This window comes from Fusarium falciforme, chromosome 4 (genome assembly GCF_026873545.1).
Source record: "Fusarium falciforme chromosome 4, complete sequence".
Classification (NCBI taxonomy): Eukaryota; Fungi; Ascomycota; class Sordariomycetes; order Hypocreales; family Nectriaceae; genus Fusarium; species Fusarium falciforme.
In genome coordinates this window covers 1,033,335-1,050,905 of record NC_070547.1, presented here as the reverse complement: position 1 = coordinate 1,050,905, position 17,571 = coordinate 1,033,335, and the positions used below count along the sequence as shown (strand labels likewise).

At 44.2% G+C, this 17,571-nt stretch overlaps 3 protein-coding genes across 3 annotated transcripts; all 3 read right to left on the bottom strand.

The window, feature by feature from the left end:
• Positions 1–3,478: 3,478 nt before the first annotated feature.
• NCS54_00509200 (Proline dehydrogenase) lies at positions 3,479–4,671 on the bottom strand (the record flags this gene model as incomplete). Its single annotated transcript, XM_053150608.1, has 2 exons — positions 3,479–3,591; positions 3,639–4,671. 2 exons carry the CDS (start codon positions 4,669–4,671, stop codon positions 3,479–3,481), a joined length of 1,146 nt encoding a protein of 381 aa, XP_053006583.1.
• A 5,969-nt stretch (positions 4,672–10,640) lies between these two features.
• Positions 10,641–11,284, bottom strand: NCS54_00509100 (Isochorismatase domain-containing protein; the record flags this gene model as incomplete). The annotated part of the gene is made up of 2 exons (XM_053150607.1): positions 10,641–10,942; positions 10,993–11,284. 2 exons carry the CDS (start codon positions 11,282–11,284, stop codon positions 10,641–10,643), a joined length of 594 nt encoding a protein of 197 aa, XP_053006582.1.
• A 4,274-nt stretch (positions 11,285–15,558) lies between these two features.
• NCS54_00509000 (Dihydrolipoyllysine-residue succinyltransferase) lies at positions 15,559–17,019 on the bottom strand (the record flags this gene model as incomplete). The annotated part of the gene is made up of 4 exons (XM_053150606.1): positions 15,559–15,855; positions 15,910–16,302; positions 16,375–16,713; positions 16,777–17,019. The coding sequence occupies 4 exons, from the start codon at positions 17,017–17,019 to the stop codon at positions 15,559–15,561; spliced, it is 1,272 nt and encodes a 423-aa protein (XP_053006581.1).
• Positions 17,020–17,571: the final 552 nt, after the last annotated feature.

The following is a 17,571-nucleotide window of genomic DNA, read 5'->3' as shown; positions in this document are numbered from 1 at the left end:
AGCGAGGAAGTTTATAAGCTTTATAAAGGTATAAAAAATACTTATAATAAGCTATGAGAAATAATATTAAATAAATACCTTTAGAATATTATATTAAGTAAGGACTTTAATAATTTAAAGTATATTAAACTTGCGATCTTTAGTTATAATATTCTTCTTTTTTTATTTAGCCTCTTTCTACCTAGTAATAATACTAATAAAAGGATTAACTTTATTAAAAAAGAGCTTTTTCTATTAGAGGCTCTTAAAAAGAGGCTAGAGGAAAGGCAAGTTCCTATTAGGGAGGAAGACTAATTCCTTTGGGACTTAGAATATAACTAGCACGCAGCGTAGCTTATAACCCTTGTTATAAATATTAATACCTTCTGCTATGCTAAATAAGAGGATTAAAGAAGTCTTATAGATAGGATCTAGCTATATAGCTATAGGTATAAAAAAATATAATATAATTAAATAATATATTAATTAAATTAATATATTTTTTTTATAAAAAATTAATTAATTTTAATATTTTATATTAAAATTATAAGATATTTATATTTAAAAAGCTTTTTTATAACTATATAATTTTTTTTTATATAAAATAATAAAAATATAATAAATTAAATTATTTTTATATAATTTAATATAAATAAATTAAAAATAATAATTAATAATATATTATAATATTATAAAAATATTAATAATTTAATAAATAAGCTATATAAAAACCTCTTAATTTATATTTTTTTTATTTAATTAACTAATTCTTAATAATTTAATATATTATATTTTAATAAAATAGCTAAAATCCTTTTAACCTTTTATACCTATTAAAATACTTTAAAATTTAATCTCTAATATATTATATTAATTTATTAAATAAATTATAATGCCCTTTATACCTAATATAATAATAACTAAGCTTAAGCTAATATACTCCCTAAATTATATAAGCTATTTAATTTAAAGAAATATAATATATATAATAAGCAAGCATCGCAGTTACGCAAGCATCGCAGTTATGCAAGCATCGCATTTTACCCTATAGCAGGATTTATATTAAATTTTAAAATAACTTTAAAAATTCTAAGAAATTTAGCTTAGGTTTCTATTAGCTTATAACTTATAATTAAATTAATTAAGCTAAAATAAATCTATTATAATTTCCTAGAAATTTTAAAAAATCCCTTATAAGGTAGTTTAGAAAAAAAGCTATTTATACTATATATTTAGCTTTTTCTCTATATAGAAATTTTTTAGAAATCCTAGAAAATTATATATAGTTTATCTTAAAGTTAGATTTATTAAAAGAAAATTATAAGTTTATAGCTATTTTATTATAGTTTTTATTAAGCCTTAAAATTTAGAATTTTAATATATAGTATAAATGCGATGCTTACTTAATTGCGATGCTTGCTTATTATATATATTATCTTTATTTATTTTATTCTTAACTTAGATTTATAAACATTTCCCTCTTAGCTATATAATATTAAAAATACAGCTAATTAATTACTTATTAATAATAATATAATATTAATTAAAATATATTAAGCTTTAAATTTTATTAAGTAATACTTAAAGCTTAAAATATTTTTTTTTATAAATATAATTACTAAAGAGCTAAATATAAAAATCTAGTTATTATTTATAATTAATTTAAGCTTATAATAAATATAATTATTAAATATAATATTTAATTAAATAATATTAATAACTTTAATAAGATAAGCTTTTTTATAAATATAATTATAAATATAATTATAAATATAATTATTATTATAAGCTTAAAAAGATATTTAAAATTAAAATTAATATAATATAGAAATTAAAATTAAATTATAATTATTTAACTAATTAATATAAAAACTAAATAATTTAATTATTTATTATTAATATAAATTAATACTATTTTATTAATTAATATTAAAAAAATAATTTTTTAAATAATTAAATAATTATAATAACTTAAAATAATTAAATTAATAATAAAATTAATTTTAAATAACTTAAGTATTTTAATTAATATATAATTAATTAATTAATTAATTAATTAATTAATTAATTATTATTTTTTAATTTTTAATAATTATAAAAAGTATTAATTTATTAAATTTAAAAAATATTATAAAAAAATATATTATTTAATTTTATATATTATTTTATTTATTTTAGTTTTTAATATTAAATATTTTAATATATTAAAATAAGCTTATAATTAAGAAATCAAATAATTAATTAAATATTTTATAATTTATATTTTAAAAATTAAGTTTTTTTTAATTTTTTATATTATATATAAGGCTATTATAATAAAAAGAAATATTAAAAAGGTTTTTAAAAAAATTAATTTTATTTTTTTTAATTTAAAAATTATAAGGATATAAGGCGGCTATTAAATCCGCTGACTAATCAGGGTAACCCCGGCTAGTTATTATATATATAGAGAGCTCCTAAAAGCTCTATAGCTAAGCTACTATAGAAGGCTTAGTAAATTAAAGTCTTATATATAATAAAGACCTACCTTTAATCTATAATTTTACCCTAATCTAGCTATTAAGGCCTATTATCTTATAAAAATTATAATCTTAAAGCTTAATATATAATTATAAATTTTAATATTTATTAAAAAAAACCTAAGCTTTTAATCTCTTAAGTCTTAAAGACCTTAAGAATTATATTTAAGATTAAATCTTAGTCTAAGTATCTTAAAAAATAAATTAAAAGATATTAAAATAATTTCTTAGAGTTAATTTTTAAAGCCTTAAGGTCTCTTAAAAAAAAAATAAAAATAATTATATATTAAATTATTTTATTAATTATTAAAAATAAAAGCCTTTAAGAAATAAATAAAATATTTAATTAATATTAAAAAATAAAAAAAAAAACTTAGCTATAAAAAAAATTATAATATTAAAAAAAAAATAATTAATTAATTAAATAAATATTAATATATAAGTAATAACTAAATTACTAAGATATAATAATTAAGAAAAATCAATATAACTAAGGGTTTAATATTATAATATTTATAACTAATTTAATTATAATATAAAACTTACTAAGTAATAATTAAGGTATCTAAGGAAAAATATACTAAATAGTTTTAATTAATTAAATAGTTTTAATTAATTAAATACTTTATATTATTTTTATAATAATTTTAATCTTATAGCTTAAGAAAAATATATAGCTTATTTATCTATATAGCTTACTTATTAAATATATTATATTATTTCTTATTTAGTAAATCCTATTTCTATAGCTAGATAGGTGCTAATTCTATAGTCTTATTTACATAGCTAGCTATACATATACTACTTGCCCGTACTTTAAGGTAATATACGTTTATATATCTCCTGCCCCAGCCTTGCCCTCTCTGCACTTGCTCCCCCCCTTCCTTCTAGAATCGCCCTATTCTCGGTTGCCCTCCTTGCCAAGAATGGCAGACACTCCCTCAAGTCTCCGTAGCTCATGGACTGTCCCCGGTACTAAGTCAGAACTTCAGGCTCTCAAGCCGCTCAGCATAACGTACCTTGACCACCAGAGGCAATCCGCTCTCCGAGGCAAGAGATCCTGCTATCCTGTTTGTCAAGTCATCTTTCATTCCTAAGGCAAGTTAGCGGGCAATCAATATTACCAAACCGTAGACTAACCGTATATCTGGGCATAGGCGATGCTCCCAGCAGCTCCATTTGTCACCCAAAGTCTCTCGTTCCCAGTCTCCCTCTGAGCCAGGCCATGTTCCTCCATCAACTTAATGCCAACATCAACGCTTATGGAATTGTGGGTAGCAAAGACTACCCCGATCCTCGAGTGGCCTGTCGAGCGCAACTGATCAGCAATCGTAGAGAGCGTCTTCTCAACACCATAGTTGAAGCTTGTATCTGTCTCTTCCTTCGTTGACCAGACCGGCCCTTCGCCATCATTACCTCCTGCTCGCCATCTTTCCGCTTCTGATACCATGTACGCCCCCCTAACCTGTTTAAAGAGTAGCTTGTAGCCTCTCTCATCAGCGCGACGAATTTGATGGTCCAGAAGTTGAGGGTACCTGCGTAGGTACGCCTGGAATGATGCGATGCACGTGGCTGGTCCGTCCAGAGTGTTGTACTTCTGCATGAGCTCGTCGGTCAGACTGTCGATAACAGGTTGGTACCATGACTGCTCGGCATCAATCACGATGCGCACGTTATTGTCTCGTGCTTTACTGACAAGGGACTCTAGAGTAGCTCGGAGACTAAGCAGCTGTTCACGATCTGAATCTGCGACGTCTTTTCCTTTCAGTGCAGCCTCCCAATCCCCATCATGTGGCAAGCCCGGGTACGGAACGCCTTTGTCGAGTCCTTTTTGCCGTCTGGCCTCCAGAATCGCATTGGAGCCATGTTCAAGAGCGACGGGATGAGGTAGCAAACCACTCACCTTGATCCTAACCCAGCAGCGGTTGTCACCACTAGTGGCGCGGGTGTCCGGGCAGAACTGTTTGGCCAGTTTTCCCTGAGCCTCGATGGAAGACAGCACATGCTGTGTTTGGGCCAGGATCAGTTGAGGGTCTTTGCTTGACCCGTCCAACTCGGCCTCGATGTTGTAGCCAAGGAGGGTGCCAACATGGTTCTTTCGCAGAGCTTCGATTTTCGGGACGCACTCTTCGGTTGTCTCTCCACCAAGGAATTGGTTGAAGAATGTTCGCATTATGAATGCATGGGAAACGGAGGAGACGATGGGGATGTTGGAGAAGGTGGAGTACAGTGTCTCGCTCATGTCAACCCAAGCTGGCGAAGAGCAAAAGGCGAAAGCCCTGTGTACATTTGGTCAGTCATGAGCACTTGACAGTCCATATTTGGGTGGTCCCTACAGCCAACCGGAGACCAGCTTTCCGAACGGGACAGTTGAGAGAGCCTTCGCATCGCATGAGTCGTTTGGGTACCCGGTTCCCTCTCGATTTGCCAAAGCCAATGCGAAGATTGCTACGCCACTACCTCCGACAGCATAGGCAGCCCTCCCATGCTTAGAAAAAGGGTGTCCCCAGGAGGCCGTGAGACGTGTGAAAGTTGACTTTGATCGGATCGTATGTGGAGGAGTTGCAAGTGTCAATTGCCGCGTAGCAAGACCAAGTCTCTGCCTGGTCATGGACAACATTTTGTGTACTTGTCACTGAACGAGAAACTTGGATGCGTCCGCAGCTTATGAGTCGAATTGAAGTAATAATAAGAGATTACACCATCTTTTATCTCGGCCCGGCGAATGCATCCATAGACATGCCGATCTAATTAGCCAGAAGGCTGGGCTGATGCCACTTCTTACAGAACACTCTTACACATTTTATCCTGCTTGTATCCTCACAGTGTCAAATCAACATTTCGAATTACTTAAACTATAAATCCCATCCTTTATTCGAAAGTTTTCCTTGTTCTACTGAGAAACCCGCTTGTCCATAGGGTTTCTTTCGGCGTCATCGTGGACCTCTGGCATTCTCGGGCCGAGTCAACTCCCTCGCTCCTCCATGCAAGTCATCGGCTTGGACCAAAACCTGGGTTCTAGGCATGCCCTGTCTAAATTATAGAAATGGACTTTGGCTTAGCTTGTATACTTTCTGTACTTCTCTCGGCAGAGGGAGTGTAGACTGCCCAGCGAGTCACTACCAGCGTCAACGAAGCCCGACGTAACTCAATAGCAACAGAGCTTCTCGTCAGCACCCGGGGCTTCCTCATCGATCTCGGCCTCTGGATCTCTATCTAAAAGGCGGCTAGTAGGCGCGAGGATGGTGCTTCAGGGAGCCTGTAGCCCGGTATATGAAGGTAATATTTCCTTTATTGCACTTAAATAGTTCGCTTCTAGGTTTTTTGCAACATCTTAGGGTTAGTGTTATGGTTTGAGAGGGCATCCCCTAGGTGAAAGTTATCATTACTATATATCCTTATCCATATCTAGTAGCATAGATGTCGGCTCTATCGGGGAAAAGAAACTGGTATCTAATAGATTTGCCAGACTCTGCATATGTAGCATCTGATCAGGCTCATGAATGAGGTTAAACATCGTGTGTTCGTCCCCCATATGGCCATCAATCCCACCCATTCCACCCACCAGAACCGGCGCTGCTTCCATCGCAGTCTTATTAACGTCGAAGTCCGCTGTATGTAAGTGTGCATGTGGCAGTTCAACTGCTGAAAAGGTTTCCAGGGTTTCATGAGAGCTTGTCAGATGAGGCGGTACAACCGGACCGAGCAAGCTGACAAGAGAGTCGAGATATACCGAGACCAGGGCTACTGTATCCTGGGGCGACTGTATTGCCTGGCTGGCATGCCGGGCTACATCGCGAATGAGACGAACTGCTGCCTTCTGAAAAGCTGGACCAAGGATACCTGTGCATGGGAGACACAATAGCAGGCATAGGAACAGAGCAGCGTTCGGGCCGAGAAGTAGAGTGGAATCAGGAGCTCGTCTGAGATCCTCGCTGGGAAATGCGAGCAAGTGGCGCAAAGTACCAAATGCACCCTCGACACTGCTACTAATCCCAGGCATGTCAGGAGAAATGACTTCTTCCATGGCGGGTAGATCAAGGCCAAGAGACGGGGGCGGCTGCTGTCCCCGGGAACAGAGGGACGATGCCACGGAGGCCATCAGTGCCTGCCGAAGAATAGCAGAAGCAACATTCAGCCTCACACTATCTTCCCAGAGTGCCATGAGTGTATTGAGGTGGTGCTTTCCAGGGTATAGAAGCCTCTGGTCCAGTGACGGGTCGTCGTTGGGATGCAGCCGGCCTTCTCCATCAAGGTGGTTTTGCCACGTTGACTTCCACCTGTTTAACTCCGAATCCATAAGTTCTAAAAGACAAGGCAGCATTGTTGATGAAGCTTTCTGAATCATCACACGCAGCTTGGCCTGAATCCGCCGCAGGTCAGCGCTACAGCAAGCGACAAAGTCAAATGGCAAAGCGTGCGGCATCTTCAACCAAGTGTCCAGGTAGCCAACAAAGGGAGGGTCTTCGTCGCCGAGACTGAGCGTGGCTCTTCTCATGAAGAATAAGCTTTGCTGTTTGTCCTGTCGGAATAATGCAAGCCAAGCTCTTCTGCACCTCGTTGCTTGGCGGCTGTCACCCTCAGTCTGATCCAGGTCCAAGTCGTGAAGGATACGGAAGGCATATCCGCTGTGAAGATACGAAATGTCATCATCTGCATCCTTCCAGCAGACCAATAAGTAGAAGGCTTGCATTGTCTCGATAGATCTGTCGCCAACTGCAAAAGTCTTAATTGCCAAGTTTCGTGCCAAGCTGCACAGACGACTCTGAAGGAAAGGGTCCATCGTCGAGATAAGACTTCCGTTGGCGAAGTTTACAAATTTAGAGGAGCAAAAGAGTATTGTGGCAAAGAGTAAGCGACTCCGTTGCCTGACGCTGTCGTGAGTGTCCAGGTGGGGGTCGAGGATATACTCCCACTTGGCGTTCATCTCGAGCATGAAGTGTTGAAACAGTGCGACGGATGCTGGTAGGGCGAGAATTCCATCCTCTATTGGGTCCGTGATTGTTTCGCCAAGTGCCATGGAGGCGACATAGCTGGGCATCTTGACCAGAGGCGGGTGCTGTTGACTATCGTCGCCGGTTTGTGTTCGGGGGCCAGTCATCAAGGGGCGTAAAAGGCAAGACAGCTTCAATGAGGGCGTAGCTGCCTGAGAATGCTCAGAGGGATGTGATTGTTGGGCTGTAGCCTGAATCGAGTCCCCTGGCCCAGTTCTGGCCCTGAAAGCTGGCCGATCTCCTGAGGTGATGAAGCTGAAGGGAGCCCCTCTCTTTCCATTGAGCGTTGCCAAAGTGGCAACGATCCTTGCTCGAGTCTCTGGAGTTATGAGTGTCTGCTGAACATGGCCGACACCAAGAGCTTCGTAGCTGACGGGAGTTGGGGGTTGGGGTACAGAGATTGTATCATCAGCTGTTGGTGACGCCAGCGTTGACTGTGCAGCAACATCCTCAGAGGCAAGGGTCGTCCGCCTCAGGCGTCGAGAGTGTGGATGCACTCTGTTCTTGGCCCTTTTCGGTTGACAAAAGACACAGTCAACATGATTGTTGGTGATACAGCGGTTGCATCGGTCCGAGTCCTTGGAGATGAGGCATCGGACCTTTGCCACCCGGCATTTGAGGCATGCTCTGAAGCCCGGGTTAGCAGGGAACTAAGCAACAAGCACACACAGCTTACACAGGTGCACGATGCAAGTTGGACGGGGTGGAAGTCGACGGAGCCATGACCCTATGATCAACGGGCCGAAGATTGATACAAGAAATGGAAATGGACATCAGCTCGATCAAAGAGAGATCGGGGGGGGGGGGAAGTGCCGGTCGAAGAGTTCCGGCCCACTTTTCGAATCTCGGGCCGAGATTCAATGACACGAACACACCAAGCCTACTTACATGAAGTACACATGAAAGGCCTTTATCCGAATCCCTGGCAAGACACGCATCGTTTGCTTGCTCTACAATATAGGAAAGGGGTTAGGGTCCTTCAAAGTCTCATCTATATGACCCTTTCCGTAACGATCAACTTGTCCACCCTGGAAGACGGCCCTGATTGTCTGCCTACTCAAGAAGTTTGGCGTGGTATTCTTCACAAATTTCTCATAAAGGCCTTCTTATCTTCGGTGTGAGGATCCAATTGAAGAACGCTTCAGTCCTGGTCATCAAGAACCGGGCATGTGAGATCTGAGCCACCATCACTGAGGGACTGAGCGGGAGAATGGCTGCAAGAAGCTCAGATCATCTGCTTAGCTTCTTAATCTGAGTCACCAGCATCTCCGTATGTAAAGCCATAAATTGAATACCTTGGCAATGTTACTTCCTTTCTGTCCAGTAGGACATCCCACTTGGTTGCATCAGGTAGTTGAGCTGAGGCTTCATTCACGATGACAGTTATCGAACCCGGGCCGCTTATATTTCTTTTAAAGCAGGACGACTTTAGACATGATAGAGGTGTTTTTGACGTTAAAATTTGCACTTATGTATGATTTTGCCCTGGGGAGTCCAGTGTAGCGGTCACCATTGAAAATTCCGTGCTGTCTTCCGAGTCCGTGGCAGCTGAAATTGCAAACTGTTTCGCTTCAGAAATTCTGATCATAAAACAATTCTCAGATATTGCAGATGAGGCTATAAGAGGCAAACGCTGCTAATATTGCCGTGCTGCTAGTTTGGTCCATTCGTTATCAAAATCCGCGAGCTCAGGCACGACCGAAGTATAAGTTTTTATTAGTGGCGCTCTTTGTGTCCATATTACACACAACCAAGCCATGTTGCTCTTCCCTATCTTAATGAAACGGATGGAGACTGAGACGCAAGTGAACGCTTTGCAGGCTCGTTCCTCAACGAGGACTACGGATGAGCTCCCGGGCTAGGTGATCAAAGGTTGTACATATTTCCCCAGAGTGTTACTAATAATTCTGTACCTGTACTTGATTGCTTCTGAAAATGGTCTCTTATGGTGTGTTTTCCCGCTGGGGAAATTAAAAGATTCACGTTCTTTGTTTGACCCCTTAAAGGGAACTCAATCGTTCACTCACAAAGGCTATCACCCAGAACATATTTGGATTAATGTAGATCCGGAGAGCATTCTGGTGCCTGAACAAGTATTACACAATACCAACTGCAGTCATGATGGCTTGTTCATCGCGTGAGCAGACTGTATCAACCACAAAGTTAGGGAGATCCCGTTCAGGGGTTTCGGTTTCAACCTGTGCATTACTTAACCCGTCCTCGACCGGTGAATCATGTCGTAATCTCAAAACACTTCTCCACGACAAACTACCACTATACTGTGCTTACGACGATACCAACAGGAAACCAAACACCCAAGGCCGACGACATGGCAACCAGCATGAACAACTCTCAGAACACATCTGCTCTGCCCTCGGAGGCGCAGACCCCCAACAAGCCACAGATGATGATCGAAGTGGCTCCACCTGTCTCTCTGCCCCAGACGTTGACAGACTACTGCGATCCAGAGGAGGTTTCGTCCAAGTTCTATCTCGGGGATAGTTCTAACCGCAAGATGTTTGCTGTCACCTCTCATGGTGGCCTCACAGGCGACAGGAGGTCTATCAAGGTGTACAACGGGCCATCAATGGATGATCCCTTGTTGTCACCGGCCGTCCCGTTGGACGAATCTCGTACGAGAACTCTTCAAGCCGAGTACAACCCAAACACTTGGCCCCTTAATCCATCTTGCAGATGGAGGAAGACACCCAAGGCTCAGGTATCCGACAGACACTATCCTTATGAGTGGAGGCTCTACCCGGAGCAGACGAGGGAGTCTTTGGACCCAGGGGAGGAAAGCGCCCTATCCGGTGATCCTGCTGTTGCTAACGAAGAAGCAGAGCCCAAGGCCACGGTCTCATGGAAGCGGCTCGGGCAAAAGCCAGACCCTTTCAGGTTCCAATTCCTCGTTCCTGAGCGTGGATTTTACTTGGAAGATAAGTGGCGGCCCAAGGTCCTCTTGTCTGGTATAGCACTATGGTCCCAAAGGAGTGGAAGCTTTCCTCTAGAAGCAGCTTCGCTAAGTCAGACACCACGACATGACCATCATTGCCTATCCAACTAATACTCATGGGAGCTAGGAGTTTAGGAGTTCATTGGTGGTGGGAATGTGGTTTTGTAATTCTAGTTGTTGTAGATATCTATTCAATCAAAAATCCAAGTTCCCCGTCTCTTTCCAGCCGCCCACCGCAGTTTCAAACTGAACGATCTTTGCACCAAGAGCCCTCAATGAATCTTCAATACTCGTCTCAATCTCAAGTGCAGTGCCCTCTTTGGAATCGTAAGTCGAATGGGCTCCTTGCAGTAGCGTAAGTCGAAACCCGGCCTCGAGGGCACCTTTGCTTGTCTCGAATACACAGCAGTCGCTTTGGACTCCAAACGCCACGATATGTTCGATTCCTTGCGCCTTCAGCTGTTCAGCGAGTCCCGGGTTTGACTTGAACGTGTCTCCTGTGCTTCATCAATATCGAATTCACAAAGAGAAATGCCATGGGCCATACGAGTGGTCTTGGGCACGAGAATCTCCCTAGAATTGTTCGTCTGCGGCTCAAAGACAAGTTTCCATGGATCGCTTCCCTTGACTAGGGGACCCTCCTCAGGGGCTTCCTCGTGCTGCACAAAGACTATGAGAGGCGGCTGAGCTCCCTCAGTTTGAGAAATACCACGCGCGGCAGAAAGGATGACCTCTCCAGCATCACGGATACGGGCGGCATGTGGGATCTCAGTCTTGGGATCCCCCGCCAGGTCGTGTTGGATATCAATGACGAAAAGAGCGCTGTTTGGAGGAGCCATCGTGATCTGACGGGTCATGTGGTGAAGGTGTATTGCGTGCTTTGGGTCAAGTGTCAAGACGAGTGACTCAGATGACTGCGCGAAGGGTCCTCATACATGTACGACCGGCCGTACAAATAAGATCACGTGATATATCATACGGCCGGTCGTACAAATAAGATCCGTTATGTAAGAGGGATATGTGGCCACATTGCAAGGGGGCCACACACCGCATTTTCGCCCTCTTGGAAGACGATTGATAGCTTCTATGGTATCAATTCTAGTTGCCTCGCCTGATCCCTGCTACAATGGTTACAATTGACGACTCTCACGGCTTCCCCGATGATGCTCTTCCTCCTGAAGGTCAATTTAACTCACGAGAGGAGCTGACCGCAGCAATCAACGCTTGGGCAGCGCCACGAGGCTACGCCTTTATCTCCCAGCGGTCTTCAAAGACTGCGAATGGGAGACTTCACGTTACCTTCATATGTGATCGTGCAGGAACCCCTCCAGCTGGTGGGAAACGGTTACGGAATACCGCATCACGCCGTATAGGATGCCTCTTCTCTGTCACGGCGAAAGAGAGCCTATGTAGGACTCAATGGCATCTACGGCATCGCCCTGATCCTCGCTTTCATCGTCATAATCACAGCCCAAGCTCTACGCCAGTGGCACATCCAGTACATCGCCAACTATCACAGTCAGATAAATCAACAGTCCGCCAAATGGCCATCTCTGGCGTTAAGCCAAGCGAGATTAGGTCATATTTACATATGACCTCTGATACACTCGCCACGCAGCAGGATATCTACAACTCTATTGCGCAGAGTAAGCGAGAGCTTGCTCGGGGTCAAAGCAGCATACACGCCCTTGCTGAGCAGCTCGACGGCGACGGCTTCTGGAACAAAATCCGGCTCGACGAGAGTGGCAGGGTCGTGGCAGTATTATTTGCACACCCACAGTCACTGGGATACCTCAAACTATACCCTGAGGTGCTTCTCTTAGACTATACATATAAGACCAATAAGTATAAGATGCCCCTTCTTGATATAGTTGGTGTTGATGCTTGTCAACGATCCTTCTGTATTGCATTTGCCTTCCTCAGCGGCGAAGAAAAAGATGACTTTACCTGGGTCCTTGAACAGTTGCGGTATATGTATCAGCTTCATGGAGTAGCTCTCCCTTCTGTGATACTCACGGATCGCTGCCTTGCTTGCATAAATGCTATCTCCTCTTCTTCTTGCTTCCCTAAGTCAGCCTTGATCTTATGTCTATGGCATATTAATAAGGCTATCTTGACACATTGTCAGCCCGCCTTTGCTCGAGATAAAAGCAATACTCAATGGCAAGAAGAATGGAAGGATTTCTATGATATGTGGCACGAGATCGTTGATTCAGCCACTGAGGATATCTATAACGAGAGGCTTGAGAAATAGAAGAAGCGTTATCTTCCCCTGTACGTTAAAGAGATAAGCTATATTATGGAGACCTGGCTAGACCCTCACAAGGAGAGGTTCATCAAGGCCTGGGTTCACCGATACCTTCACTTGGGGCAATTCGTTACATCACGGGCTAAGGGCATCCATCAACTTATCAAGAGCCACATAAAGCACAACAAGATTGATCTCTTTGATGCCTGGAGGATCATTAAGCTTGTTCTATCGAATCAGCTTTCTGAACTTAAGGCCAATCAGGCCAGGCAGGAGATTATTATACCTCTTGATATCTCTGGGGTATTATTTGGTAATATCTGCGGCTGGGTATCATATGAGGCCCTGCGGAAGGTTAATGCTCAATGGGCACGGTTACTAAAGGAGCTTCCCGTGTGTACAGGGGTCTTCACGATGACTCTTGGACTACCTTGTGCTCATAGCCTTCGGCCTTTATTAGTAGAAGGTCAGCCCCTTTAGCTATATCACTTCTATTCACATTGGCGCCTCCAGCGCTCAGGAACCCCCGAGCTTATTATTAAGCCTCGCAGGTTATTTGATCGCCTGGCAGCCAGTTCGACATTGCCACCGTCAAGCACGCAGCGTGAGCCTTCTGCGTTTGAGGCCATTAAGAGAGCATCACAACCTAGGGCGCCGCCACAGTGTTCAAAATGTCATCAGACTAGCCATAGGATGAACGCTAAAGTGTGCCCGTTGCGCTACGACCATCTACTCGAACCTCCTCCTCAGGAACCAGCCCCCCCCCTTTAAGCTACGACGACAACGCACACGACAACGCATACATCCAGTCGCTCTATAACCCGCTCAGTATCGCCTGGGTCCCCGTCAGGAGCCTCTATTGTCTCCGAGACTATTACAACCACACATACAACAACACATACAACAATCCGGGTCTTATCCCCCCCGGCAGCTACGCCGGCACCTACTACGGAGGCGCCTGTATTGCGAGCTGGTGACCCCCGCGCTATCTATCAAAGATATAAAGAATCACGAGCGGCCTAGTATACTACGTTACGTCGGGGAGCCCCAAAGACCAATCAACTATATCGGAAGGCTATGGGGCTGCCAATGCGCTATAGCAGAGCGGAATATGACTGGTGCCTTGACTATAAGCAGATGGGGAGACATTGCAAGGAGGGAAGAAGTATTAGAGAGTGGACCAAGGAGGAGCAGATAAGTTATCTAGACTGGGATAAGGCTGAGAACGAGCGAGTTAAGCATAATATAGGGGTAGAGATGGCACAGCAGCCTTTCTCGGGGCGGCGAGGTATGCAGGGAATATGGAATGCGGCCGAGGAAGATCTTCAAGTACAGGAGAGATGGTATCAAAATGGGAAACCCCCCCATTAACATTTAAAGGAATAATATAGCACGTAATTCATATATATCACTATAAAGATAAAGAAAATACTAATCTCCGAGTATTATTATGGTAACCCAATGGCTTAATTGAACAGAGCTATGGCCGAGTGTATATACAGCATAAAGTGGGCTTGGTCATCACTCATATATATAATAAGTCACGGTATAGCAACAACACCATAACATGGCCTTTTGAACTATCTACTGTATACCCTGCCAAACCCACGTCACATAGCCATTCCGGTCAACATTCTAGATATAGATCCCTGTCCGCTCTACTTCCCGGATAGTTGGCAGGTGCATCGTCATCCCTGTAGCAGGCGTTGGCCACACGAGACCTGTGTACGTGTGGTTGTTTAGACCGCGGTACTCTCTATCGAGGGCCTCAAGGCCGCTGCGAGTCCACCTTGGAGTTACATCAGGGACAGGGCGGTGATACTGTTGATTGAGAGCCTCGTTGAACCACGCAACATGCCATTGTCCCGCAGCCTCGTATCCCCATGCCATCAAATCGACGACAATTGGTTGCCCTTGAGGAGGAAATCGGGCGACAAGGGCTCTTGCAGTAGACCCGGGGTTCGTATCGAGATATACCCTGGCCGACCTCTCATCTGTGGGCAAGGTATGCTGAGCATACCAAGGCCGGACCGGGAAGGGAAGTACTGCATTATAGTTATAACGCCCCGGTGCCTCCACATGCTAGTTATTCGCGATGGGGGCTAGCACCCACTGGTTGCTCGGTGCACTGGTTGCTGGGGTTGCAGTGCCATCCACGAAGATCGGGATATTAGGAGGGTTTCGACATTAGCTCTAATGACGGTTATACATCTTGATGATGGTGTTGTGTATGAGAATAGAGAGCATCTTTCAGTAGAGAAGTCCCTGCCTTATATATTTCACGCGTTGAGGTGATTCACTTACATCGTCGTCATCGCCGTGGCATGCTTCACAGCCTCGGGCAGCCTGATGCGCTGCCAATAGCCAACGCCAATGGATGACAGATGATTCATTGAGTAGCTATATAGCTTTATGCCTACTGAATCAGTCACTATGTTCAATTGCACGCATCAAGGCTGCTTTATTAGATGAAGGAGAGGATCTCTTACTCACGCACCTTGGCGGGCTTACATAACGGATCTTATTTGTACGACCGGCCGTATGATATATCACGTGATCTTATTTGTACGGCCGGTCGTACATGTATGAGGACCCCTGCGCGAAGTTGAGGGGAATGACTAAGCTCATCACGACGATCGATAGCGTGCGGCCTAAGGTCGCATTGGTTCGGGTTTCAGTGTTGCGAATGGGCTCGAGTTCTTCGGATCTTGAACAGTAACTACTTGGGAACGGGTCATGGGCAACACCTTCTCGTCTGTATTATACAATAGACACTAGCCAAGACATCTCCAGCCGTTTTGACGAGACTTGGTCTTGATCATAGTCTATAGGGTATTATTTAGCCGGACATCGGGGCCTTGCTCCTTACAGAAGCATCCTCCGGGGGTCCTCAATGTACTCCTTCACCTTGACGAGGAACTGCACAGCCTCCCGGCCATCCAGCAGACGGTGGTCGTAGGTAAGAGCCAGGTACATCATGGGTCGGATCTCGATCTTGCCGTTGACAGCAACGGGGCGCTCCTTGATGGCGTGGAGGCCGAGAACGGCGCTCTGGGGAAGGTTGATGATGGGAGTGCCCATGAGAGAGCCGAAAACGCCGCCGTTGCTGATGGTGAAGGTACCACCAGCCATATCCTCGATCGTAAGCTTGCCATCGCGGGCCTAATTGATGTGGTTAGCTACCTCTCAAATGTGGCTAGAATGAGCAAAGTGTACCTTCTTGCCCATGTCGGCAATGGACTTCTCAATGCCAATCATGTCCATAGCCTCAACGTTTCGGACAACGGGGGTGACCAGACCCTTCTCAGTGGCAACTGCAACGCTGATGTCGACGTAGTCGCGGTAGACAATGGTGTCACCGCCGTCAGGGCCCTCGATGGAAGCATTAACGGCGGGGATGTCCCGCATAGCGAGAACACAGGCGCGGGAGAAGGCGCTCATGAAACCAAGCTTGACGCCGGTCTTCTTGAGAACGTCATCCTTGTACAGCTTGCGGAAGTCCATGATGTTGGACATGTCGACCTCGTTGAAAGTGGTAAGCGAGGCAGCGGTGTTCTGGGACTGCTTGAGGCGCTCGGCGATTCGGAGACGCATGCGGTTCATCTTGACCTGCGTAGAGGTTTAGCAATCTCAACGAGGAGCCTAGTACCGGTCTCAATGGGACCACCCCGGTCAACTTACGCGGCGCTCTTCCCGGTTACCAAGAGAGGGGCCACCAGTGGTGGCAGCGGGCTGGGGCTTCGACTCCTTCTTCTCAGCCTGTCGAGGCTCGGGCTTGCTGGGGGCGGGAGCAGACTCCTTCTTAGGCTCGGGGGCGGTCTCTTGCTTGGGCTCGGGTTTTGATTCAGGCTTGGACTCGGACTGCTTGGACTCCTCCTTAGGAGCCTCCTTCTTGTCACCAGCGGGGGCGCCGCCCAACTCAATGCGGACAAGTTCCTGGCCAACAACGACGGTGTCCTCCTCGCTGGCGAGGAACTCCTTGATAGTACCAGCCTCAGGAGCATTCACAGCGACGTCAATCTAGCGGAGAAAGGTCAATGAACCCGTCTTGGCGCGCACGGCGCGAAAGATGCCGCAGCATACCTTGTCAGTCTCGATAGTGGCAATCTCCTCGTCCTGCTCGACATAGTCGCCGATGCTCTTGGAGAACTGCTTCAGAGTACCCTCAGAGATGGACTCGGCCATTTGGGGGACCTTGATGACGGAATCGGCATAAGTGCGGACGGTCTGCATCATGGCGGGAAGCATGACGAGAGGGTGCGAACGGGGCCGCAGCGCCCGAGCCGGCACCATTCGGGCGGCGGTAGCTATGCTTCTTGACAGCATCTTGGAGGATTTGGAGGAGGAGGATATGCGGGAAGGGAGGCGGCGAGGAGGAATCGCAGGTGAGTGTTGAACGTGGATGGGGGTGGGAAGAAGAGGTCAGGAGGGAAAAAAGAGCAAGAAACACGAAGAGGCAGACCCGGACAATGATTCGCGATGTTCCACCCACAAACAAGTTACTCGGCAAGCTTTGGGGGAGCAAAAAAAGCCAGGTCGCGGAAGTACCAATAACGAGGTACACCGAGGTCCCGAAGAGGGCGTAGTGTGGCAGAGAACGACCCAGGAGGTACATGTCCGGCTGAGCAAAGGGTTCCGCCAGCTCTTGATTGGCTACAAGGCACAGCTCCACTGCCCGCTGGCCGACGACTTAGCCGACTTAGCCAATCGCAGCCGGCTTCTCCCGCCTCGTGGAGCCGATGAGCCACTGCTGCCACCCCTATCAGGTGAGTTTAGGAAGGAAGGAAGGAAGGAAAGATGGAAGGCTAAGAGTTTACTCCCGAAGTACCCGTCGGTGAAAGCTTCACCTTGGCCGCTGCACCATGATGACATTGCCGG